Consider the following 27,769-nt stretch of genomic DNA (forward strand, 5'->3'; position numbering starts at 1 on the left):
TAAAAATTATATTTATTGTAATAAGGAGCATGACTCCACGTTTTGAAATTCATGTCAATTAGGAAAACATACTCGACTTCCCTTTGATAATTCTAATAATACTACAGTTTGTGCTTTTGATATCATACATGCCGATTTATAGACATCTCCCATTCGTAGTACTCAAGGTCACAAATACTATCTAGTCTTATTAGATGATCATACTCACTTTGTGTGGACCATTCCTCTAAAATACAAATCTCAAGTTTTTCATTCATTTATTAATTTCCGAAATTATGTTGAAACCCAATTTGAACGTAACATTAAATGTTTTCAATGTGACCATGCAAAAATGTTTTGAACATGGGATGCTTTTCCGTTTCTCTTGTACACACACTTCCTCACAAAATGGTAAAGCTGAACGTATAATTCGTACACTTAATTATATTAAGCGTACAATTCTCTTTCATGCGTCTCTCCCCCCCTCATATTGGTTTTATGCTCTTGAAACGACCACTTATCTTTTAAATATTTTGTCAACAAAAGCTCTCAAAAACAATACTCCTGCCTTTGCCTTGTTTGGAAAAACTCCTTCGTATGATCACATCTATGTCTTTGGGTGTCTTTGTTTCCCTAATTTGTCTACCACAGCTTCACATAAATTAGCTCCTTGATCGACAACATGTGTGTTCTTGGGTTATCCTATTGACCATAGAGGGTATAGGTGTCTTGATCTCACCACCTATAAAATAATCATCTCGCGTCACGTCATTTTTGATGAAGCAACCTTCCCTTTTCGAAATGTAGCTCAATTTCATAGCCAAGATTACGATTTTTTAGGTGATGATTCTCCCTCACCACACTTATTGCATCCCCTTATTAATAGGCCGAAACAAGCAAGCCCACAATCTTCTCTAGCTCAAAACTGTGGCTCACAAACCACAATAAGCTCACCACCTCACACAGGCCCACACACAGAGCAAACCCACTCACAGGTAGTCTGCGGCCCAAATCTTACCCTCGCCGCGGTCTCCACTACTTGCCCATCTATCTCACGCCTCTCCCTCACCCGCAGCGCACTCCCCTAGCCCATCAGTGCAACGAGCCCTCTTCCCACACCAACCTGGCTCAAGCCCACACACTCATCACACACCGGCTCAAGTCTATACACCTCCTCCCTTGCGAGGAGTGCCACCCATTCAACCAATATATCCATCACCTCAAATGCAAACCCGAGCACGCCATGTTATTTTAAAACCAAATCCAAAGTATGCCCATGCTTTAATTGTTCAACCAAATAGCCAAACTCCACAAAGATCTCCATTGCCAAAATCTCATAAACAAGCCTTGGCCGACCCAAATTTGAATGCGGCGATGCAAGATGAATATAGTGCTTTGATTGAATCGGGGACTTGGGATTTGGTACCTAGGCCTACAGGGGTAAATATTGTTAATTGTATGTGGATATGGAGTGTAATACCCGAATATTTTAAGATTTTATCAAATATATTTTATGGCTAAAATAAGATATTTTAAATTATTTTATAAATTCTTATACTCTATTTTTGTTATCCTTTATAAATTATCTTAAACCCTACATATATATATGGCCATATGTGCCGCCGTGGATGAAGAACTATGACGCAAGACAATTTTTGTACGAGTCTCAATCATCAAATTCAACCTCTCAATTCCTTATATATACAACACCTTTGATTATTCCCTGCTAGCACTTGTTTATCGTTCGGCAAATCATTGTTAAAAAGAGCTCTGACACATTAAACTCCCACCATATAATGATCCTCTTACTTTACAAAAATCAACCTTTTTTTTTATGCAAGTACACTATATGTGTTAATGTGCGATCTCATGTTTTCCGAAGGTAATCACACGAAACTTATTTTGGAGTTGTTTGTATTATATTACGTATTATTATGTGTGAATTGTTTAATTTATTATTTGTAATCTTGTACATATATATGATAAATTAGTATGGTATTATATGATTTGATTGGTTTTGAATAACGTATTATTTTTGTTGTATTGATTGATCATGTTATTATTATATATTTCTAGGGTTTTTAATGTTGCTGCTATAGGGAGTATTGTTTTATTGAAGTTTAGGGTTAGTAATGCAGAGTATTATTCTTGGGTTGAGAATTAATTAAATTTGGGTATTAGAATTATTGTCCTATAAGAGTTGAGATTACTATGATTGAATCAAGTTCGAATGGTTATATTATTTGGGAACATGTGCCATTATTGAGATATTATTGTTTATTAATCCGTGAATGGTAATTTGATCGATGTAGGAGATCAAAAGGTTGAAAATTATTATTTTGTTCTTGGTTTGAGGCTCGACGTTAATTACCTTAGTCCTTGGCATGTTGGTAAGGAGATAATGATCATGAGTTAAGAATGAGGTACAATATTTATTTATATTTTTCTATGGTCCCCTACAGTGGGATTTGACCCATATTGATCATGGTTTAAGGTGTTTTCTGGTTATTGAGAGTATTCAAGTTTTTATACTTGTTGGTTTGTTATTCGAATTACTCATGTCCAAGGCTCGGTATAAAACAAAGAGCGTGGCACACTTATGGGATAGATGAGTTAATTGAGTAAAGGTTCGTATTATTATTCGAGGTTGGGTTTGACAAAGGTTATTTCCAGAGTACAATGTGTAATGTAGTTTTGAACTACATTGTTTAATTGAGCTATTAGTGTTAATTATTCTATTATACTCTGTATTCTGATATGTGATGATTACTCAGCTTTTTGTTGACGTGTGTGTTGTTTTTGTTGTGCTACTTGTGTTTGCGGCCATGTCTTTTTCTTATGGTGGCCTTGCGACGATCTATTTCGGAATTTGTCCTTAATGGTGAGCAGTCTAGTTTGTCTAAACAGGTTGATCAAGTGATCGTAGCTAAAGGAGCTCAATTGTTTCGATTAGTATTTTATAACAAGTTTGTAAAGTTGTATAAATAGCTCACTTAGATTATTGAGTTGTAATTATTGAGATTTTGTAAGCCTTAGCACTTGACAAGTTGTTAAGTGTGGTGGTAATACCTCCGATTTAGGTGTATGCTTCCGCAGTTTTTTTTCAAAGGTTGTTTAATTTTCCTTTATTTATTATTTATTATTTTTTTATTAGCTAGTAAATTGGGGGTGTTTCATGGAGACATAAAGAAAATTCTAAAGATGACCTTGAAAGGCACAAGGCTCGTCTTGTTTATGATGGCCAGTCGTAGGAAAAGGGTGTTGATTGTGATGAGACTTTTAGCCCGGTTGTTTAACCGACTACTATTCATACTGTTCTCAGATTGGCTTTGGCTCGTAAGTGGTCAATTCATCAACTAGATGTGAAAAATGGATTCCTTCATGGTGATTTAAAAGAGATTGTATACATGCATCAACCACCTGGTTTTGTTAATAAACGTGTTCCAGATTATGTTTGTTTGCTCCGAAAGGCATTATATGGTCTAAAACAGGCTCTTCGCGCCTGGTATCAAAGGTTTGCTAATTTCTTGATCAAGATGGGTTTTGTCATTGCAAAGAGTGATACATCGCTTTTTACTTATCGTCATGGTAATGATATGGCATACTTACTTCTCTATGTTGATGATATTATCTTGACTACTTCCTTCGATGGGTTGCGTGAGAAAATGCTTACTCAGTTAAAACTGAGTTTTCTATGTCTGATTTGGGGTCTTTGAGCTATTTTTTGGGCATCTCAGTGACTCGTACACCATCTTACATGCTTCTTTCTCAAAAGAAGTATGCACAAGAAAGTCTTGAACGTGGAGGTATAGCTAGTTGTAACCCTGTTGTTATTCCTGTGGAGGCTAAGTCTAAACTTAGTCTTAATTCGGGTCCTCTAGTGAAGGATCCTACCAAATACCGCAGCCTTGCAGGTGCTCTTTAGTACCTCACTTTCACTCGGCCTGATATTGCGTATGCGGTATAGCAGGTATGTTTGTTTATGCACGATCCTCACGAGCCACATCTTGGTGCATTACATCGTATACTATGTTATGTAAAAGGAACCATTGATCATGGGTTACATGTATATCCTTCTGCTACTACACGGTTAGTTACTTATACAGATGCGGATTGGGCGGGTTGTCCTGACACCCGTCGTTCGACTTCTGGTTATTGTTGCTTTTTAGGTGATAATCTCATTTCTTGGTCATCGAAGCGTCAATAAACATAATCTAAATCTAGCGCAAAAGAAGAATACCGAGGCGTTGCTAATGTTGTCTCTGAGGCTTGTTGGCTTCGAAATTTTTTACTTGAGCTACATTGTCCTCTCCGACAGGCCACTCTTGTTTATTGTGATAATATAAGTGCAGTTTATTTGTCTACGAACCCGGTTCAACACCAACGCACGAAACATGTCGAATTGGATATTCATTTTGTTCGTGAGAAGGTTGCATTGGGTCAAGTTCGAGTACTACATGTTCCGTCCCGACATTAATTTGCTGATATATTCACAAAAGGCCTATCTCGAGACTTATTTTTGAATTTCAGATCCAGTCTTAGCGTACGACCTCCTCCTGCTATGAATGCGGGGGTGTGATAGAGAATATTATTGAGATATTCTCCTCATAGGTTTAGGATATATTTAATGTAAATATTATCATATCTTGACAGGTTTCTTAACACAGTTAGGACTGTCGTACATATTGTAACCCCTATAAATATTGATTAATGGAATACTCTCCGTTTACGGAGTTTCACAATCTAACACAGTATTGAAGTCTCGTCCAGAGGAAGTGATTACCTCTATTAAGAGAGAGGTCTCCCATGATGTGAAGTCTAGTGTAGCAGTGTCCTATGACCTTACTCACTTAAGATCTCCTGTGGCGAGGAGCGATAGTCGGTGCCCATTCTAGAGGTTCTGCCAGTTCCCATTGTATAATCGTCAATTGCTCCAGTGGTGCATCACGGTGCGGGGAACATGACTACCCTTCCAGACTTAGGCAATCATATGGAGGGAAGAGTTCACAAGGATTTGTGGGAAATGTTCATGATTCCAGTTTTCGGTTCTCCAATTTACATTCTACAGCCAAAACTTCGGGTCAACCATCTCACCTTTAACATTTATTTATCATCCTCGGTTAGAAAAACAAGTTCACTAGTTCTAGATCTTCTACAAGTTGCTAGCCAGGTGGTTCTATGGGAGCAAAGTGTAGTCAAGGGCCTAGTGTGGACTTCAAGTACACCAACTTGGCTGGAATAAAGTTTGCTCATTAGTGTCTTTCATAGGTTATTTCATAGTATAGTTTGTAGTATAGGGTTTTTTTTTTTTTTTTTTTTTTTTTTTTTTTTTTTTTTTTTTTTTGAAAACATAGTTTGTAGTATAGTTAGTTGGTACTCTTTGTTATTTTCTTTTTCTTTCTTTATGTACTCTTTGTGAAAAAAAAACACTAAAGACGTACAAAGATCCTCAGTCTCAACCATTAGGCCAAGACCTTATTGGTTACTACAACGTACTTTACCTTTTTTAAAAAGATGAAAATAATGTCACGTGAATATGTTGGGCTTGATCATATATATTCCATTTGTTACCCAAAAAAAAAAAAAAAACCACCTACTTTACTAATTGAAGGCAATTTTAAAGTTTAACTCGAAACCAACCTGAAATCTAGATCTAGGGATATCATAGACCGGAAATCGGACCTAAATCAATCGGTCGTGTTATTTTAGATCTAGACTGGATTGTCCACACCTCTAGTGGTTATTGTCCACCCTAGTTATTGACAATAGAGATACTTGAAAGTTAGAGCCAGCAATACAGAAGCTAAATGAGATTTTTCATTAATCTACTGATATGAGCACTAAAACTGATCCTCATACATTACTTTAGCACATACTCGTATAATCATTTCCTTCTACTTTTCATGATAGCACAAAATTGTGGCGTAAAGTGCCATTACTCACAGCCAAATATTGTATTGCTGTTTGTAATGTACGTGTATGCGACAAACTCCAACAGTTGCACCATTTGTCTGGAACTTTTGCTATTAAGAGACGGGATATGCTCATATGAAAACTAGTGAATCAGTAGTCGTTGCTCATCTATACTTGACTCTGATCCATAACTCGTTTTGGAAATTCTTTGCCATGCTTTATTTGCCTGTAATAGAAGAAATAAAACCAGCAGATAAGAAAATTGAAGGAAAGTGGTGAATCATTATAATATGGCCCAACTTATCCTACCAGATATGATTAGTATATTATGAAAATTAGTCATGAATATACGTTATCTTTTATCAGTTTCATATTTAACGCTTTAGAGTAAACAAATGCAACTGGCAGCAGTTGTCGAAAATGATTTGACATACCGCTTTTTCCCAGTTAGTACAGCATGTTATGATAGTTAAAAGAATTGTTTGTGCAGTAGCACCACAGAGAATCCCAATCCAGAGGCCTCTTCCTCTCATGTGAAACCAGAAGCCTAACATTGCAGCAACTGGAATTCCGAAAAGATAGAAAGCAGCAAGATTCACAAAAGCCCCTATATGTTGCCAGCCACATCCCCGAGCAACACCTGATTATTGCAACAAGCAGAGTTTTAACAACAGCAACAGGAAGTAACAACATTCCTTCCCTCCGTTCAAAATTAGTGGTCACATTATCCCAACCCTTCATAATTAAGAATACAACATGATTCTATACAAAAATCCTCTGAATAATTGTTTTTTTAATATCCTCTACCCATAGCTTACTTGAACCGTAGTAGCATATATGAGATCCAATCATTAACCATTATTATTTTAGAAATTGTGACGATTTTCACCAGGCATCCTGACTATTCAGCAAAGTTCTCAGTACATACCTGAAAGAACACCTTGTAGGCTGTCTATTATAACACTAATACAAATCCAAGGTGCCATTGTGGTGACATAATCTACAACTTCCTTTTCATTGCTGAAAGTGTAGCCAAATACTTTCCGTGTAGCGAAAAGGACTGAGCTAACAAAGACACCATTTGCTACAGCAATCACCAAAACTCCACAGGCAGCTATTCGAGCCCTCTGTGGGTTTCCAGCCCCAAGTTCATTCGAGACTCTGGTGCTGTATATGGGTCGAAAGGGAAATATACAAAAAATCAATCATCAAGTTTAAAATCAAGTCAAAAGTACTAGACCACACAAGGAATATTATTATTCCCAAAGCATACCTTGCAGCAGCTCCTACTCCATAAGGTATTGCATAGAGTGTTGAAATAGTTGTCAAGCTAATGATAAGGTACAAAAATGAAGTTAGTGTCAGTTGATTTTCAAGCAAGTTTGCCTTATTTTGAAGATGAGGATTCCTATTATTGTTCGTAAATGATGCAAAACGATTCAATTATGAAACTTAAAGAATTACCACACGGAAAGAACAGAAGTCTCAAGTTCTGGCTTTGGTAGAAGGCCTGATAGTAAAATCAGCAACTCAAATGACCACCATTCTAAACTGCAGGCATAAAAAAAGTAACGTAAATAACATAATCCTTTGAACTCCTACATACACCATAACATCTTTAGAGCAAAAGGACTTACCAAATCATTATAGCAGAAGGAATAGCTAAACGGAAGAACTCCCCAATTCCATGGAATATTTCCATAGAGAGTGGAGAACGAGTAGCAGCACACGAAGAAGAGAACTTCATGTACAACACCAGAAAAATCACATTCAACCAATTTGATATACCCATAGCAATAGCACCACCAAGGTTTCCCAGTCCAGACTTGAATACAAAAGCCCAACAAAGGGGTATGTGGAGACACGAAGTGGCACAGGAGCTTGCAACCATTGGCATGATCAAACTTTGGGATTGGAAAAACCGGACAAGAGGTTGAAGAACTGCATAAGCAAAGAGGGCAGGCAAAAGGTATGTTGAGAATTTACCAGCTTCACGCGATATTGAAGGGTCTTGACCAACAAAAATGAGGACTTCTCCCATGTAAATCCATAGGGCAGAGAGGGGGATGCACACTAACGTAAGAGAAAAAATGGCGGTGTATGTTTGCGTTCCCAGTTTCTTGTACTGTTGTGCTCCGTAAGCTTGCCCACTAATGGTCTCTAACGCGCTTGCCATCCCTAGCTGTTTACAAGTGCAAATGTTTAACAACTTAACCTCCAAAGTCTGTAACATTAAAATATTTTATATTCACTGAAAGAAATAAGATTCAAAATGCAGTTGATTATTTTTTTCTCATTTTATTGCATGTCTATTAATTACTGACTAGCATAACTAGCACAATGAAGATTCATAGAACTGATATTCCAAGAATAGCAGTTACTTTTCTAAGAGTCCATGTTAGCTGTTTACACTAAATCCTTGAAAATAAAATGAGTTAGATTAACAACTTCCGAGAGGCACTCATTAGAATATCCAAATACTTCAACTTTAATCTATCTTTGGCGGTTACACCATCAAAATTAAAGAAAGCTCTATAACAAAGAGTTAAAATTGGGTAGTAGTGAACCCAAAGGGAAAATTATTTAAATTCTCAGACTTTTAAAATGTTTAAGAAGAGCAATTTTTTACTTGATCATTACAGTTTTTTTTTTTTTAGTTGTGATTTTGCTTAACAAGTATCAATAACCCAGTATACTACTGCAATTGGCGAGTACAAAGTGACTATAAATTCCAGAAACAGAAAGTAATTGATAATTTGATAGTGCCTTTCATAAATATGAGGTGGGGAGTCGATTTCCCTTTTCTTCCAATGTTGGGGTCATGATCTTCATCCTTGAAAAAAAGGAAGGCTAAAAACAGCATAGTGCACTATTAAGATATGTTATTACCAAGCCTAAAGTGAATTTAGTAATCCCTTTGTCCATTTTTATTTGTTCCGTTGGAGTACAAATGTACAATTAATTTAACAAGTTTTACTTCAATGAAGTTGATGACACAGAATATTAGTTGGTCAAATATATCGTTTGTGAGTACTGAGTAAGCAACGATTATCTATGGTCGTTTATGATATGGAGCAAATGCAACGAGATAACCCAAAGAGAAAGTACCAGTAGATCATATTTAAAAGGCCGGAGGGAGTAGTTAGCCAATCATTCATCAGTTTTGTTTGTAAGTTGTAACTATACAGCCTAGTAAGTCCAAAGACAGTGACAAATGTGGCTTTCCAAGTTTAGGAGAAGCAAGCCAGGTAACTACAAATAGAAGTATGACTTGACATAAGACCAAGTTATTGCTACACTTGCTAGTTGCTATATTACCATGTACCACTACCTCATTAACCTTTTTTAAAACACAGATTCAAACTGTATACTGTCTTTTATAGGTTACTAATATATATGGATGAGAATTTATCAAGATGCTCTAAATCGAATTCTCTTATAAACTATCTTTTGTCTGCGACATACCAGTCCAAAGTCAATCAAGTCGGAATTATTTAGTAAATCAAATCAACAGATTTGAGCTTAATGATCCTGTTTAAAAAAAAAAAGAACTTAATGTATGTACTTGGTCCCCAAGAATATACCAATTGCATCTTATGACATAAGTAGTGATGTTAGTTAGTTCCATAAATAACTTAATTCTAACAAGTTGTATACCAGATCATTTGGTATTATTTTAGCCTAAGACCCAAGATTTTTTTTTGATTTCGAAACTTATCTAGTGGGGGTGTCTAAAGATAAGGATCCCTTACCTTTTCCTACTTCTAAGTACATGGCCTACATATATTGGATTAAAATAAAGATACGTATAAGGATTTTGCCGATGATTATTTTCTTTACCTTTAAAAAAATCCTAGACTGTAGTGCTCAATTATTGAAATACTTTTAATTAAGATTAAAGGCGTTTGATTTTAAGACATTTAAGGCCACTTTAATCAAAAACATTTGCTAAGGCCACTTTAATCAAAAACATTTGCTAAGGACACTTTCACTCTTTAGTAAAAGTAAAACCAATAAAATTCCTTATTACACTCAACATTCTCCAGAGCAATCGAAAGTGCATAGTACTCTATATCTCTTACTACCTTATTTTCAAAATAATGAACTTGTTATCTTAGGCAAATACTTAAAGAGACATGTGAGGGTGAGAGAAGTTCATAGGTCATGCTTGGTAAGACAAATATATTTTAATAACAGTGATAACTTTTGATACGTGGTAATTTGGTAGTGTGTCAATTATTTTAAACAAAAGATAAGGGAATATTAGTTTTTACTCGTACCATTTTATTCATCTATTCAAATATAAGATTTTTACACTTTTATTTTATATAAAAGGTCAAATTATTACATTAGACCTTACACCTTCTTACATTCAAATATTAGATAAAATTATACGGAGTACTTCACTATCTTCCATCACATATACTCTATAATTTTTCAATAATTAAATACTTCACTTTCTTCTTTCACGCCTATTTTTTCAATAATGTAACAATTAATAATCAAATTACTTATCAACTAAGATTATTTGCCGAGTGACTAAATTAAAGCGGGGAGTAGTTAGTACGTGACTATTAATTGTTTTAAGACGAAAGTAAAACTTCTTTGATCAACTTATTATTAGTGTGTGAATATAAGCATAAGATGTGTCCATTCAACAAATCAAAGGGTACAAAATTCATCATCTTTGATCAACTTCAAAGTTGCAAAATTCTTATTTAGTCAAGACTTTTAACAATGAGATATTTACCAAATATGTAAATAATTATTCTAGAAAAGGCTGTTGTTTAAATATGCGGCCAATAAAAAACGGTGGTTGCTATCACAGTTGGCTTCTCAAGGCACATGTTCATCCAATGGACACTTTTATAATTTAAAGTTTCCAAGATATTATTGATAGGTGGCAACAATTACTAGACTACAAAATTACTTATTAATCTAAAGTTTCTTTTTTTTTTTTTAAATCTAATTAATAAGCCTTTTCATACATTCATTAATGTTTGATTGTTATTTAATTGTATTTTAGTGTAATTCATGTGATTTGTTTGTGACATCGTTAAAATAAATCAACAGTAGATTTTTTTAGTGAGGACACTCTCTCTCTTATTTGCTAGTGCACTCAATTTTCTTGATTGTTTGTTCAGTTGGAGCATCATAATAAGCAATGCACATAAATAGTGTTGGATGTACAATAAACTCATACAAAAAAAATTACCCTCGAGTTCATATACCATAATGTATAACATAAAATAAATTATTAGTAGACATTCTAAAAAATACGGAGTATAGCAAATGTAGCGCTAAGGACTGTATACAAAGGCCATTTAATAAATTATACCAAAACAAAAGGATAGATACAACGAACCGCCTCAAAACAAGATAACCCATTCAACATGATTTGTATTGACTTACTTACTAAAAATAGAAAGGAAGGAGATAATACCAGAAGGCTGAAGCCGGTGACACCGCAAAGCGAAACGGCGATGGCGGTACTAGCGAGAGAAAGCTCGCCAAGATGACCAACCATTATCATAGAAATGACTTGTAAAAAATATTGAGATAGAACAACCGCAACCATTGGACCTGCTAACCAACTCACTCTCTTAATCTCTTCTCCAATATCTTTCCATCTTAGGAGTATTATTATTCTTTCCTGGGTTTTTTCCTCCTTTGATAATAACCCCTCTTCCATTTCTTCTCTCTCTTCAACTTTGGTGCACAATTTTTTCAGTTGTGTGCCGCCCCCTTTTTCTTTACTCAGATTCATATATATAGGACTATGATTATTATATTATTACTTTTTTTTTTTGTTTCGAGTTATTGTTATTATATTACACATCTCGTCTCATACTTCTTCCGCTTTGTTTTAAATGTTAGGAATTTTAAACTTAATAGTTTCATAATACTCTCTTTGTATTTTTTTATTTTAGGAAAATTTGATATAAATAATTCCAACTGTGCTCCATTTTCTTTTAATAATTAATACCAACTTTAAATTATTCTGGAATAATATCAACTTAAGAGCTTTTAATTTCTTCAATCCCAATTACCGGTGGGCGGTTGATTGGGTTATTTTTATTTTTATTATTTTTTCAAATGACACATATCACAAGTTAATTGGTTAAAAAAAATAAAAAAATAAAAAAACCCACCAAACCAAACCCCAACCACCTTAAAAGATCCGACCACCCGCTCAGCCCTGCCCCCTCCTTCGCCAAACCGTCGGCCCACTCCCACCCCTGGTGTCACCCCTCCGATAGCTTCCCTCTAAACCACCACCCCTCTAACCCCCACACAACCACCAATAAAACTCGTTCCCCACTTCGAAAACCTCCAACAGCCACTCCCCTTACCCCAAAACCCTAGCGGCTAGGGTTTTCGATGGTGGGGAAGGGGTAACTGTGGGTTTTCGAGAGGGGGGGATTTCAAGGGAGTTTCGAATGGAGGGAGGGGTTTAAATGGAGTTTCGGTTGGAAGTTTCGACGGAGGCGGAGTTCCGGAAAAGGGGGGGATTGGGGGTGGGGGTAGGTCGCAACACCGGCACGGGGGGATGGGGGAAATTGGCGCAACATTGAGGCATGGGAAGGGGGGTGGGCGCGACTAGCCGGCGTCAGCCGTCGGGGGTGGTAGGGGTGGGGTTAGGGTAGTCCGGTAGGGATAAAGGGCGGGTTTTCTGTTAATTTTTTTTTAAAAAAAAAAATTGGTTTTTATTTTCTTTTTATTGGACCAATTACAGCTAGACACGTGGCACATAAGATGTTGTAACAGGTCATTGATTTTTGTTGACCGGTTTGGAATTGAAGAAAGTAAACAACCCTCAAAATTGGGATTATTAAAAGTATCAATTTTTCCTTTGTTTTTTTAAAAGTGAAACGATTTGGCTTTTTGCGTTATTCACCTAATCTACTATGACTAAAAAAAAACAAATTTCGTATATTCTTGTGAATACTTGATGAAATTGTCTAAATGAATAAATTACTAATAAGAAAATTTGACTTTTACCACCTCCAAAAAAACCACTTATTGGCTTTTACCACCTACATAAAAAGTAGTTTTATATTACCACCACATAAAAAAACGAAAGTTGGTTTTTACCACCAATTACCTCCAACTTACAGATTCCGTCCATAAATCCATTAGTGGGGCCTACCATGTACACGTGTCACCATGTTATTGGGTAATTTTTTAAAAATAAAATAAAAATAAGGAAAAATTGCTTTAAATAATACGACCTTTCACCCGTCCGCTAAAAACAAGTCCACCTTTTGATTATCCCTGAATAATACCACCTTTAGTGCTACTTTGCTTTAATCAGGTAAAAAAAAATTGTAATCGGTTATAGCAAGTGAACGGGTGATGTGTCTTCCTCTTCCCCCTTTTGCTTCTTTTATTTATCCCTTTAATTTGTTCTTCGCATATTTCGCCATTAACACCTTCTCTCTGTTCCAGTCTTCTTTGTTCTTCGTATTTTTCTCCACTAAAACATCTTTTTTTTTTTAAAAGGTCCACTAAAACCTCTATTAAATGGTTGGCAAGAGGAAATCATCTAGTGGTTCTTCGTCAAGCTTTGCAAGGGAGGAAAACCAGAAAATTCGTTGTAGTTGTGGAAGTTATGCAGTGGTGAGATATGTAAAACAGGGTTCTAACATTGGGATGAAGTTTTACGGCTGTCCCTTTATGGCCGGTTTGTTATCAATTATAAATTGCTATGAATTTTATCAATGTTGATTAATTTGACTTTGATAGGTTTGTAATTGGATATTGTGTTATTGTAGGACACTCAATGTGAGATGTTTAGGTGGGTTAATCAGAGCAACCCCATGGAAGATCTTCAATATCATGTTTTGGAGAAGGAAACAAGAATTTGCGAGTTAGAGTATGAGCAACAGTGCAGGGATGATAAAATCAAGAGATTACAGTTGAAGAAAGATAACCTTGAAGAGGATGTTCAAGAAATGAAGAATGAAGTGTATGCGATGCGGGTAGAGATGATGAAGTGTTCGAGGAATGAGAAGAATTTATCCATGGCTTTGGTTTTTTCTTGGATTTTCTTTGTGTAGTCTTGTGTTATCTCAAATTGTAGGTGGGGTTGTAATTTAAGATTTCCTTCAAGATTTAGTAAGGGGACTTGGTTTGTCATCTTTTGGTATTGTATTTGTAGTTGTTATGCAGTTGCAATGGTGCTTGAATAATGAAATGCAATCAGAACCAATTTGATAACATAAGCCTTGTCTATATAAATGTGAAAGCTGATAATAATACAGTAGTAACTGCATATGGGTTGACATACAGAAGGATTGTTCAAAAGACTTAGCTTACACATGATAAATTGTTCAAAAGACAAAGAAATACACTAAATTATTGTTCAAAATACTTAGTGTTAATCATAGTGTCTCAAAATTACAGAATGTGAACCCAAATTTTTATGGATGTTGTTGATGCATTGTAGAGGTTTGTCTTGACTGTGTGGATATGTGTGGCTCTTGATTCCTTGCTCTGTTCCTTGTGAAGGGGGCTTGAAACAGAAATTTTAAAAATTAAGTTAACATTTATCAAAGAATAGATTAAGCACAAAATAGATGAAAAGCAGCTTACTTGTAGCACTGGGGTACCATCGGCACTGAAGAGCACACCAACCCCTCCTCTGCCTCTCCCCCTTCCTCCTCTGGTTCCTCTAACTGAAGGACCTGCATTTGCACCCCTAGCAGCACCTGACTGAGTGACAGCACCACCTCTAGCACTACCTCTGGCACCCCTACCACTGTAAATTACCCTTTCACCCCTGCCTAAATGAGTTGGTTGTGCTAAAGGTAGTGTTATCTAAATTAAGTACCAGCACAAGCAATTTATTTGCAAGAATGAGAAATTCCAAGTTTATATGAAATTAAGAGCTATCTAAATTAAGCAACCAATTTACATCATAAACATGCTTAATAAGGAGTAAAATTGTAGAAGATTAATGGTATAATCAAACGCATAATCCAACAATTGTATGCCATAATTAATCAAGGTTTAAGGATTTAAAATTTTTTGTTCCAAACGAAAAATCTCTCGAAAATCCACTTTCTAGGTAGATTTTGGCCTTTGGAAGCCATTTTTTAACACTTAGTGAATAAAGGTTGATTTAGAACATCGATTCCACCTAAAATTCATTATTTTTGAGTCGAAATCTGGGTTCATAGTTATAAATTAGCAATAATACAATTTTAATCCAATTAAAACTGAGGTCCTAACCTAATTAGGTTGCTAATCTAGAAATTTAAATCCATTTTAAATCACCTAATTAATTTTTAGTTGTAAAAATTAATTGCAAGAGGCTCTTATACCGTTGTTGAGTTTTGCGGTGTCCGACACCGCACGGAAACAAAACCCGCAAAAGGATCGCATGCATAATAATTACAACATAACAACATAGCATGCAATTAAAGAAAGCATAAACACATAAAGGGAAGATAGAGAAAGAAAGGATAAGAGTAGCTCACCTTTGACGTGTGCTTCGCTCGTATCACGAGTTCAGACTTGAAAAATTTCGAGACTCGCAAGTGCAAGCCCTCCAATGTCTCACACCCTCGTGAACCGAATCGGCCCTTACCCCGTAGCTTAGACGAGGCTAGACCAAAATAAACTAGAGTATTACAAACTTAAAGGCTTTCTCACGCTTTTGGGAGATACCTTATTGAGAACTCAAGTGAGTGATCCCATTACCGACCCAAGGTGGGTATTTATAGCGAAATGCTCCCAAAAGTTTCCATCAACTTTCCATGTGGGAGAGTTGTTGAAATGAGAAAAAGGTTGAATTAATACACTCGTTTAATCGTCCCAAGATCTTAGATGTTATCATAATAAGACGAAACACGGGATTTCTAGACCCATTTCAAGTAACATGAATGAAAGGGTCTAATGCTAAAAAAAATAAACAAGTCATCGAAGCCACCCAATATTGGGGGCTACGACACTCGAAAATATAAAATGGGGGCTTGAAAACCCGAAATATAGCCAAACTATACCAGTTCGATGATGTCTTCAAGAATTTCCTAAACTAACTTGTTTACGCAAATCTTGAAATCTCATGTTTATAAGTGAATAATAATAACTATCGATTATTATTATCATTGATAAAACTAATTTTGCAACTTAAGCATGACAAAAATAAACATGAGTCGCAAGAACAATTTCATGCCATTATCAAGTTCAAAAATTCAATCCTAATTTTAATGCATAATTGTTGTACTAACACTTCAATCTACATTAAAATTAACAAGTATAGTCCATGTGAGAAAAAAAAGAAATAAGTTCAAGCACGAATTCGAACTCAAACAAAGAAAAACTCATATATGCTTGTATACACTCATACGGACTCGATACTTTACCATTTCACATGAAATTTGTTGCTAGATATTCCTTAAACATGTCACAACAACATAGAACAAATTCATGAGAACAAGTCGAATTGAATACTCCCAATTACAAAAATTAAGGTTCTTCTTTCGATTTTCCCCATTTTATTGACCAAATTCAAAGTTTGTCACAATAAACAAGGGGTAAGATTTACTTTCCTTAGCTTCAAACGACAGCAAAATCGGAGCCCTAGAGAAAGAGATAAAAAATGGCAAATGACGAAGAAGAGCACGAGCCGCAAATTGTGTTTCTTCCAGAATTGTTCATTGTTTAAGTTATGCGCGCAACTCAAAAAGTTGCGTGAGACAACTGCGCGCAACTCACAAAGTTGCGTGAGACAACTGCTCGCAACTTCTAGTATTACGCGCAACACTCCAACGCAACCCTCAAAGATTGTGAAGTCTTCCAAACCAAACGTTTTAGCTCGTTGAGTTCGCGCCTTGACATGCTTTCTCACGAAGTTTTTAAAACCTTCAAAAACCTTTTATTGCTTTGCATCCAGTAGTCTCTTTTCTTCTTTGATAATTTTTTGCATCATCCTACATGCGCACCGTGCTTTGTGCCTTCCCAAGCATACATTTTGGATATTTTTCGGAAAGCGTCTAAAAACTATCACGTAGTGTTGCTTTACGTAAAAGCTCACATAGACAGTTTGGCATTTCTTGTGCTGCCGTTAAAGAAATGTCACGTTTTTTGTATTTTTGTTGTTACTTAAGAAAAATACCTCGTACATGCAGCGTAAAATTGTACGGCGTACATATAGCGTAAAATTGTATGGTGTACGTGCTACGTAAAATTTCACTAGCAACGTGATCTACCTCTCGTCAAAAAACGTAGAACCCTCTTTCTTTTAGGCGTTAGCTTAACGAGTCTACAAGGCGCGCTGACCTTCGGGGCAGACGACCCCCATTGGAAGCAAATACGGTTAGCTTAAAAGTTGTCTTGCTTTACCAGACAGTTAGGGTGTCCAACTACCACCTGTATAAAGAGCGGCCCCAACTGAAGCTGCACCTATTTAGACACGTGCCCCTAGTCCTGAGATGCGTGTTTTCATCTCGTGGACAAAAATGTTGAGGGAGTTGTTGATTTTCTTCTCCTTCACTGGATTTGGATATGTGCCTCTAGTCCTGAGATATGTATTTCCATCTTGTGGACATCGAATATTTGTTTTGGTAGCGTATGTCAATATTTTATTCAAATGTTAGGCTACGAATACCAAAACGCCCCCCCCATTTATCATCTTTTCCTTTATTAAAATCATGGACTAAAGTTTCAATGACCGATCGAGGGACTTTAGACCGCTGATGACATATTGAGAGGGTATCATCCTCTTTTATTTTTTTAAAACCAGGTACCTTATCTTAACATGACATCACCCAGGACAACCTTTACTTGTAAAAGCGTTCTACACTGGCAAAGGGTCAATCTAGATTCTTTAGCGCACTAAAATAAGAAAATCCCTTTTCTTGTCTTAGTAGCTACTTATCTTGAACACTTAGCGAATCGAGAATAGTTTTGCCATTCTCAACACTACTGGAAGATTCCTTATCTTTAAGAAACTTCGCAGAATGAGTCTCAGATTTATTTCCTTGACTACTTTGATCATCATCTATTCTCGACTCGATCAAAGTGGGGGTTAACTATAAACATCTACTTTTGGTCCCCTATCCCGACCAGAAGTGCTATGACGATAAATAATTCCATCTTTGTGCTGGATTAGAGTAAGGAATGCTTATGGACTACTAATTAAGGCCTAAACACATAAAACTAGCTAGCTTGACCCAAACGAAATGAATTAAAACTCACTAACACTAAGCCCGATCAGAAATTAGGCCTTATCATGAGATTAAACCTAATTTCGAACGGATTTAGAGCACCTAGGTTAAAATCTAGGGATGGCGCAGAAAAATCCGCGCGCAACTTATGAAGTCGCGCTGGCGTGGCGCGCGCAACTCCTAAGATTCTACGCGGCACCCAGCACATCCCCTTAGAGATGCGCTTACCATACAACCCCGCGCAAGACTGGAAGTCGCACTGCCTTGAGGAGCGCAATTAAATCACTTGCGCGCAGCAGCCGCGCGCAACCTATAGAGTTGTGCGCGCCACCTATTGCGACCGAATCTCCGAAAGCCTAAACTCACCCATTCCCTATAAATAGGGGTTCAATACGAGCCTTAAACACACAGAAAAATAGCCTAAAAAGTCAGCAGTAACATCTTTGTGAACTTATGCAATTATCAACCCTCTTGTTCTAAACACTAACCCTTTAATTGTTTTGTTCTTACGGTGGAGGTTCCCCAACAAGAAGGTGTCCATAAGCATTCTAAACGAAGATCTAGCAAGGAAAAGTGGTAATTCCCGAGCACTTAGATAAATCACATTACTTTTCTTGTCCTAAATCACTTCAATTAATTAATTAATGTTGCTTGATCACGTTAAATAAACATTTAATTAATTAATTTGACATAGTATTCGTTAAACAAGACTAGAATTGGACAAATTAATTGATTGTTTTATCACCTAAGCCAAGGCGAATCTTGTTTATTATTGTTCTTTCACGAATTTGGAATACATAAGAATAACGACATTCGTTGTAATATAATCTTTATGTGATTAAAGCGTGTAGCTAAAATCAACTTAGTTTTAGGAACCACGTTAAAAAATGTTTGGTGATGAAATTATGAAAAAAGAAGAGCTATTAGAGGCCGCACTTGGGATAGGATAGTAATTCCCTCCTAAAGGGAACGTTATTTTAGTACCTTCGCTCCTAAACTCATTTTTGGTACAAGTAGACCAATTTGGGCATGGGTAAACTTATGATTTCTATTAACTATCCCTTGAATTTTTCTTGGGAGAAAGACATGAACAAGGTTTATGAGTTTTCCTAAAACTCATTGGCGATTCCCTATTAGTTTCTTACAAAAAATCGTAAAGATAAAATCAATTCTAATAAGGTCCCCTAAACAATCAGGAATTCAAATCCTAACACACCTTTAAAAGTGTAAAGTCCTAGGCTTTTAAAAGGCCATGGGCATAGAGAAAGTGGGATCCCCAACGAGGGGCTACCCTCCTCACACCAGGCTGGTTTTATTCCAAGAAAACACATTGGTGACAACATTCTCTTGACTACTGAGTTGATTAAAGGTTACACTCATAAATTCATCACCCCCATATGCATGCTCAAGGTTGACCTCAAGAAAGCATATGATTTAGTTGAATGGAGTTTCCTTGAAACTGTTCTTGGTGAACTTGGCTTTCCCATTAGAGTGATTAAATAGATTATGGGGTGTATTAGCACTATCTCTTACTTCATTCTTATTAATGGTTTTCCTACCCCCTTTTCCAAGTTTAGAAAGGTTTAAGGCAAGGTGATTCTATGTCGATCACCTTTCCTTTTTGCTATTTGCATGGAGTATTTATCTAGGTGTCTGCAGGAAATGGTAGCTAATCCTGAGTTTAACTTTCATCCTAATTGTGAGAAACTTAGTCTCACTCATCTTATGTTTGCAGATGATCTTCTTTTATTTTCCAGAGCTGATGTTATTTCTGTCCAGCTTCTGTTAAATGCTTTTTAGAAGTTCTCTCAAGCTTCTGGTCTCTCAGCAAACTTGCATAAGAGTGATGCTTATTTTGGAGGTGTTGATGCTGATTTCCAAGCTGCATGTCTTGTTGAATATCTTAGGTATGGTTGCTGGTAGTATTCCTTTCAAGTATTTGGGTGTTCCTCTTTCTTCAAAGAAGCTTACTGTCATCCAATGCAGGCCTTTAGTTGAAAGGATTACTTCTAAAATTGACTCTTGGACTGCTAGAAATCCCTCTTATGCTGGTAGATACAGTTAATTAAGAGTGTTTTGTTGGGCATCCAAACATATTGGGGCTCAGATTTTCATCTTGCCAAAGAAAATTCTTCAAGAAATGGAAGCTAAACTTAGATGCTTTCTTTGGACTGGGACATGTAATCCTTCTAGAAAATCTTGAGTTGCTTGGAAGTTTCTTTGTCTTCCTAAATCTTGTGGTGGCTGGAATATTACTTCCCTAGGTGACTGGAACACTGCTAATGTCACTAAGATCCTTTAGGATCTGTCTCATAAAGCAGACAACCTTTGGGTGAAATGGGTTGTAGGCGTCATTCGAAGCGTACCTACTTAAGCATGTGGCGAATATGCTTGGCACTCTTAGGAAGCGGGATTTGACATATACGATTAGGGACAACGATTAGGGTCAAAACAAAATAAGGAGCCGTCAACAAGTTTTTTAAGGAACTTGTAAACCAGTCACGGATCATTTAAGGCAACCACGATAAAAGGACAACGATAGGCAACAATGATTGACCCGTGAAGGTTACACCCCATTCATAATCCATGAGATTACTAACTCCATATGGTTCGGAACCACGAAAGGAGGATTGGGGATGATGGTACGAAGTGAGTCATGGAGTCACATTCGCCCATATTGGCCTCTGCTCGATTCTTATTGTGAAAAGTATTTTCAGCAAACTCAAAGGCACACAAACAAATATTTAATTTGCTCCAAACTAATATTAAGCTAAATTGGTTGAATGTTAATTCACCCATATAATTCTAAATATTGTGATCACTTGATTAAACAATAAGATTAAAAAGGATCCTAAACCGGTCGTCCAAATTATCTTATTAGGCGTTATATTTAATTACATATTCCCTGTAATGCAATATGGTGATCATAAATATAATAAAAATCAACATCAACATTGGAAGCAATTTAACTATAATAATAACGATTAGTATATGAAAATCATAACAAAAATCGTTAGAAATATAATAGGAACAAAAGGAACATGATTCCTTACTTTGATTGTATTTGTTTGCAACTATAAAACAATAAATGCGTTAGTAATTTCAAGGAAAATAATAAACAATCAATGGAAATTAAATTAAATTAAAGTAAGGTTGATTTGGGGCCAAACCCTCTAACAGTTCTACCTTTCACGCCTTGGTTTTAGTGTAGAACTTCGAGTAAAGTACGGACTACGGAGAGTGGTTAAGGGATGTATTGTGAGAGAATAGGGAATGCTAGTTTTTAGGCTAGAGCATAAGAGAGAAAGAGAGAATGATTTTGTCTAAGAGAGGAAGAGAGGATTATTTGGTGCCCGAAAACTAAGAAATCAGCAGGGTGATGCACAAAACCATAGAATTGAAATGCGCCGCGGAGAAACCCTAGAAAATTGCCGCGTCACGGCAGAAATTGCCGTGACACTGTGCAAATGGCCGTGACACGGCAACTCTGTTTTCTAAAATTGTGCCCAAATTCATTTTAACCTTTTATTTAACATTTAAGCATGTGATAATAGGCGTCGTTTCAGAGTTCCGGACTTATTTAGGGTTTAATATTTATTAATCGGACTTAACTAATAAGTAAAACGAAATGAAGTAAAAAGGGTTTGAGCTAAGATGATGGTTGGACTATGCTTTAACTAAACATTAGGATTGATCTGTTGACTGATTTGTAAGCTGTGTTTGATTGAATGTAGATTTTAAGTACTCCCGAGATTAAATACTCGACCCGACCAATAATGGCGGTGAAAGGTTTTTCACCATCGGGTTTGGTTTTGGGTAGAAATTTTTAGGTGTCTACAGAAGCCCCCACTTTGACTGAGTTTGTAGAAACGTGAGTTTCGAAAACGATAGTCAAAGTAGTCGATTGGGACGGAGAATGATTTAAGACGTTCTGCGATCCTAAATCATTCTGTATACGCCGATACCTGCAGAAGAGCGTTAGTTCCACAGATAAAAGAGTAAAGGGATAGAATGCGCATCTGACATCAATACATGGCACAAATATGTTTTGGTAGTTTTCTACGCCTCGAGGAATCCACCGGATGATAATTTTCCACGCATCGGGAATTCTATTGCGAACCACTACGCCTCGAACGATCCACTAGATATAACGCGAATAGCTTCCACGCCTCGAGAAACATGTCCACTAGTAGAAAAAGTGGCATTTGCTACGGTTATTTTAGGGGCATTTGCTACGAATTTGAACCGTAGAACTAGTGGCGTAGCGAACAAGGAAAACTATTTGCTACGGTACAAAACCGTAGCAACTTTAAGTTTTTTGAAAGCGTTTTTGCATTTTTTGCTATGGTTTTTTTTAAAAAAAAAACTGTAGTCTTTTGCTATTTTTTGCTACGGTTTTTTGTCTGAACCGTAGCATTAAGTGGCTCAAAAAAAATATACTCCGTATTATTTTTATTTTATTTTTTTGCATTTTTAAAGCTTAAATAGTGATGATTGTATAACATATACATAATAAAAGAATAAAATTCATAGAATTTATCTTAGTTTTACAATGTAAACTTTTTACAAATAACAAAACTTTACAAATAAGGCTAGCAGCCTATTCAGCAAACGAAAACATCAACAACATCAACTTTGGACAGCAGCATATGGACTTTGCACAGTTTGATTGAGTACGAACACAAGCATGCTCGATCACCTCACGAGTAGAAAAAGGCAAATAGGCACTGGCCGTTCAAAACCGACTTAGGGCACCACAGAGGCAGATCAGCAGCAGCACAGAAGTAGCAGCAGCAGCAAAGACAGAAGCAGCATCGATGTCATGATGCATCAAGTGCAATATAACCTGTAATATGATGCTTTAGAGAAAACTCACATAATATAAAACTTCATTGACACTAGTGAATTTAGCCTTAAGACAAAAATATAGCTTTAGTGTTCAGATTATTAGATTTTTCTTCCGACAGCTAACATAGACATGAACACAAGCCAACCTCAGAAAATTCTCCTATTTGGCTCAGACAAATTCCCTAATTTCCAGAATATGACTAAACCATGTACGTAGTATAATATCAACGATTCTTCTGTTCCAAACACATTCACTCCATCACTCAAAATCTCCTTCCATTAAGCAGCAATAATAGTTTCTTACTAAAACAATCGAACAACAAGCTGATGACAGACGGTGTTGAACAACTTACTTGAATTAGCATACCCCATCTGATCTATCAACGTAGCTTACAAAGACAACTAGGCTACCTTGAGTTGGAAACCCAGAGAGACATGAGACTTGAGCCTAGAAGCTTAGAGATGAAGTGCTCTTCCGATCCTGCAAAGAGAAGTAAATTATTAAACAACAAGAATTGACATTCAAGTCTTAATGGCTTAAAAAGTTGTTTCAACTCAATTAATTAATTATAACTTTTGATGCTTAACTTGTTTTGATCATGAAAATGCCATACCATACACAACCTATTGAAGGCCTACATGCCCACTTGAAGGCCTGAAGACTTATGTCATTCCAGAAAGGCAATGATTCATCCAAGGATTGTATTTCTCAAACACCAGAGCAAGTATCTTCTCAATTTGATACTCCACTTCAGCTAAGATGCGATTCTAAGCAACCATTAAGCAATGCATCAGGGACACAAAATTTATTCAAATGATAAGAATAACAAATATCATTAAAAAAAATACCCTACAACAAGCAAACAGTGACCAAGTCTAGACCTAAGTAAGAAAATTACCCCCAAACACCAAGAATCAAAATGAGAGAATGATTAAACGCAGGGGAGTAGGAGACATTCTGAATTCATCCAAAAACTACAGCCACCAAAATTCATTCAAATCCAATCAACCCCTTCCCCACTAAACAAACCCCACAATATTAAGGCACCATGTTCATAAAAGTCAGATAAATAAGATTGGACAAAGTAGAGAGCTGATATATTTATTTCTATTAGAGAAGATGAATACAGTATGATCAAACCACAAAAAGGCTATTGATACCTTCCATTAAGATGTCTTACTATCATAAACTGATAAATAAATGATTTAAAAGAAAGATAAAGGAGAGGAGTAGGTTATATCAGAGCATAAAGAATGCCGCCCAAATGCTAAATAACATGCTTTGATAGAATTTGGCAAACTTGTGAAGGATTATTAGTCTCATCATTTTATACAGATCAGTTAGATTGATCAAAATGTATAAACAACACAAGATCAGACATCATCTATTGATAGTATACAACTACTATACAATCATAAACTTGAAATTTTGCCCACAATAACCACACACTAGCAACAATAAAGAAACAACACCAATAGCAAAATTAATAGCATCAAAGAAACAACACTGACAGCAACTTTAATAGCTAGCTAGCATCGAAAACAATATTAATAGCACCAACAACAATATCAACAACAACCACAATATTAACAATGGAGGCAATAACGAAAGTATTCAGAATAACCAAAAATAAAATAAAACCAATTAATACCTATCTTGGACAGAGAAGTGGAGAAGAAAAGAAGAGCATGGAATTCAATTGAGCAAAAACAGTGGATAATGAAACAACTTCTTATAGGTCCTTTCACAAAACATTGAGACAAAATATCAATTGGGCAATATTATGTTTGAAAATTCAACATAACCAAGTACTCGATAATTAGCAAAGATCAGTTATTTTATAACTCCAACACAGAGTAGTTACAATTGATTATCAGGGCTTTAACTTAATATTATTAAGCCAGGTAGGAAAAAAATAAAATGTTTGTTACAATTGATTATCAGGGCTTTAACTAGGTTTGATTTTTAAATTTATTAAAATAAATAAAAGGGTACAAGATCAGGCCCAAAAAGCAACTTAAATAAACAAAATTATAATCAGCAATAATAACCTTGCAAATCTGAAAAACAGCTTTAATCTAAACTTGAATCTTCTCTCTTAACTTGAATCTAACTTGTAGAAACAGCTTAAATCCAAACTAATTAGCAAATTAAATAACCCTCAAAGAAAAACAACACCATTTTTACCTAATTAAGAACTATCACAAAGTCATATATTAACAATTCTATGCTCAATCGTTACACACAAAGCTAACAGAAAATTAGTCAAGAATTCACGAATTATCCAAATTTTCTCCACAATTAAAAACCCTTAATCTCAAATTACAGGAAAAAAAAAAAAACCTTAATCAGAAGATATCAAAGCGAATTAAAGAGAAACTCATACTTAAATAAGCAGGCAGCAGTTAAAGATTAATAAATTCAACTAATTTAGGAGAGAGAAATTTGAGTATGAGAATGAAGTAGAGCTAAATTTGTAGTGTTGTATTGAAAAATCTGGGGAAAAGAATCCGAATGACGAAAACAATAGAGATTTACCTTGGTTGATTTTAACGAGCATGAAGAGCTAACACCTTCAGAAGCAAATGCGAGAAGAAGATGATTGAGGGACGAAAATGCAGCAAATCACCTTCAGCAATTGGTGTCATGGCGACGGCGACGGAGTCTCGAACCAGAAGTTTTAGAGCGACAGATCTGTGAGGATGGAGAGGAGAGAAAAGGAGATTATAAAGGGGTTTGAGATGAAAGAGAAAATCGGAGTAGGGGTTTGAGATGAAAGAGGGACCACGGAAGAGAAAGCAAGGCAGAATCCCGGCAACCCGAATCGGCGGCAACCCAGACCGGCGGCGATGTGAGTGAGTTGAATCTGCGGCGGCGGCGTGGGTTGGTGAGTATTGAACGGGAATGAGTTGAGAAAGGAGGAGAGTGAATTGAGGGGGGGCTGGTCTTCAAAATTAAAACAAGGGTTTTCTTATTCGGATTTTTCACCGTATAACATTGAGTTATTTCGTAATTCACCATATACTAGACAAAAATTTTTAATACACCAAATAACACTGAGTTTTTGGTAAATGTCACAACATGCCATTACCATTAACGGTATTAGTCATTTACGTTAATTATGCCATGTGGTATTTAGTCACTGAGTTTTTGGCAGCTTGTAATTGGTGATTATTAATATTATTTATTTAATTAACTAACTTTAAAAAAATAAAAATAAAACACCACCAACTATGCCACCCAGCCAAAACCCCAACCACCCTAAGAGTTCCGGCAAGCCGCCCAGCCCAACCACCTCCCTTGTCGAACCACCGCGGACCTCCCCCTCTACTAGAGTTGCTGCTCCAGCCACTACCATCTAATCCACCATCCCCCCTCCCCGAAACCCCGATGCAACCACCAATAAAAACCCTCCCAATTCCGGCCACTAGCCAAACCCCAAAAATCACCGCCCTGCGCCGCTAATTCCCTCCCTAGGCGCCGGTTTGGGGACCCCCAACCTCCTTCCTTATCTCCTTTTCCCGTTTTTCGACGACCACTCCCTCCCTTGAAATCTCTTCCTCCACTCGAAAACCCCTTAAAACCACCTCCCCCGGAAAACACCAAACCCTTCTGACAAGCGCACTTTAGGGCGCGCTTTAGAGCATATTTTAGGATGATTTTGGATGTATTTGGGGCCGCTTTGGCCGATTATTACCTTGTTATGCTTACGTTCCCCATATTACGTGCTTCACGGGTTTTCGGTTTGTTTTTGATGTGTTTTCAGGTAATATCAACCGAGTTTAATCGGATCCCGAGCCCTTGATGCGTAACCGAGCTAGCCTTGACCGGAGTCCGAGGAGTTAAGGAAGTTCAAGTGCCGTGCATTGATTACATAGCACAGGCAGCACGACCGTGTTACCATAGGCACACCCGTGCTGACCTATAAGCAAGCAACCCCAGGCAAGGCAGCACGGCCGTGCAAGCCAATAGCACGGCCGTGTCAGTATCCACGCACCCGCACGGCCGTGCAGGCCATTAGCACGGCCGTGCCAGATGTTGCCCGTGCCCGTGTCAGCTTCAGTATGAGCCCCGTGCTAGAGCATATTCAGCACGGCCGTGTCATTTTTAGCACGGCCGTGCCAGGAAGCTGCACGGCCGTGCCATATATAGCACGGCCGTGCCAAATTGAAGAAGAAATCCGGTTTACCTACTGACAAGCTAGCACGGCCGTGCCAAATTCAGCACGGCCGTGCTGATCCAGGGTTAACTGCGCGCTTGACTTCTCCGAATTAGAAGACGTATATAAGGCCCGACTTTAAGAGAGATTTGGAGACAGTTTTAGAGATAGTTTTGAGAGCCTTTGTAGAGAGTTATTGGAGAACGTTCTTAGTATTAGAGATTCATTAGTTTTCTTAGAGATATTTCTAGGGATTTTAGTTTTCTTGGATTGATTTGAAGCAAGATTTGCGGAGATTCTTTGTATTATTCATTGACGACGGATATCAAAGTTCTGAACTTTTCCATTGATTCGCATCAATACAATTGGTATTATTCATTCTTGTTTATTAATCAAGCTTTATTATTCCTTAATCAGAATTCATGTTTATATCTATTATGCTTTTGGAATTCATTATTGCTTTGATTATGAATATGTGTGAGTAGTCTCCTAGCTAGGGTTTCGGGATGAAACCCGGCCTAGGTAATCTATGTAATTGAGGGTTGATTTTGATAAACGGATTGTGATTAAATTGATTATATGCGATTGCATGTTAATTCATTATAATAGGAGTAGCTAACCTAGAATCTTGAATTTGATTGCATGACATTCTTGATTTGAACAAGAGATTGTGAATTGAGTATTTCATTATTGAAT

General features: G+C 36.7%; 1 protein-coding gene and 1 long non-coding RNA gene across 2 annotated transcripts; both read right to left on the reverse strand.

The window, feature by feature from the left end:
* Window positions 1–5,278: 5,278 nt before the first annotated feature.
* Window positions 5,279–11,843, reverse strand: LOC110715032 (protein DETOXIFICATION 12-like). Its single transcript, XM_021893608.1, has 7 exons — window positions 11,336–11,843; window positions 7,530–8,074; window positions 7,357–7,443; window positions 7,166–7,222; window positions 6,821–7,059; window positions 6,327–6,532; window positions 5,279–6,118 (listed from the first exon to the last, which is right to left on the reverse strand). The coding sequence occupies exons 1-7, from the start codon at window positions 11,657–11,659 to the stop codon at window positions 6,035–6,037; spliced, it is 1,542 nt and encodes a 513-aa protein (XP_021749300.1). The 5' UTR covers window positions 11,660–11,843; the 3' UTR covers window positions 5,279–6,034.
* Window positions 11,844–22,571: 10,728 nt separating this feature from the next.
* LOC110715041 lies at window positions 22,572–25,874 on the reverse strand. Its single transcript, XR_002510197.1, has 4 exons — window positions 25,453–25,874; window positions 23,528–23,681; window positions 23,267–23,394; window positions 22,572–22,911 (listed from the first exon to the last, which is right to left on the reverse strand). It is a non-coding gene; the product is annotated as an uncharacterized LOC110715041 (long non-coding RNA).
* Window positions 25,875–27,769: the final 1,895 nt, after the last annotated feature.

This window comes from Chenopodium quinoa, unplaced genomic scaffold (genome assembly GCF_001683475.1).
Source record: "Chenopodium quinoa cultivar QQ74 unplaced genomic scaffold, ASM168347v1, whole genome shotgun sequence".
Taxonomy (NCBI): Eukaryota; Viridiplantae; Streptophyta; class Magnoliopsida; order Caryophyllales; family Amaranthaceae; genus Chenopodium; species Chenopodium quinoa.

Excerpts from the sequence above, each read along its gene's own strand:
- LOC110715032 (XM_021893608.1), bottom strand. The coding sequence starts at position 11,659 with ATGAATCTGAGTAAAGAAAAAGGGGGCGGCACACAACTGAAAAAATTG. Across the intron at positions 7,060-7,165 it reads GGAGTAGGAGCTGCTGCAAG|CACCAGAGTCTCGAATGAAC; the intron begins GTATGCTTTGGG and ends ACCCATATACAG. Across the intron at positions 6,533-6,820 it reads CCTACAAGGTGTTCTTTCAG|GTGTTGCTCGGGGATGTGGC; the intron begins GTATGTACTGAG and ends TGCAATAATCAG.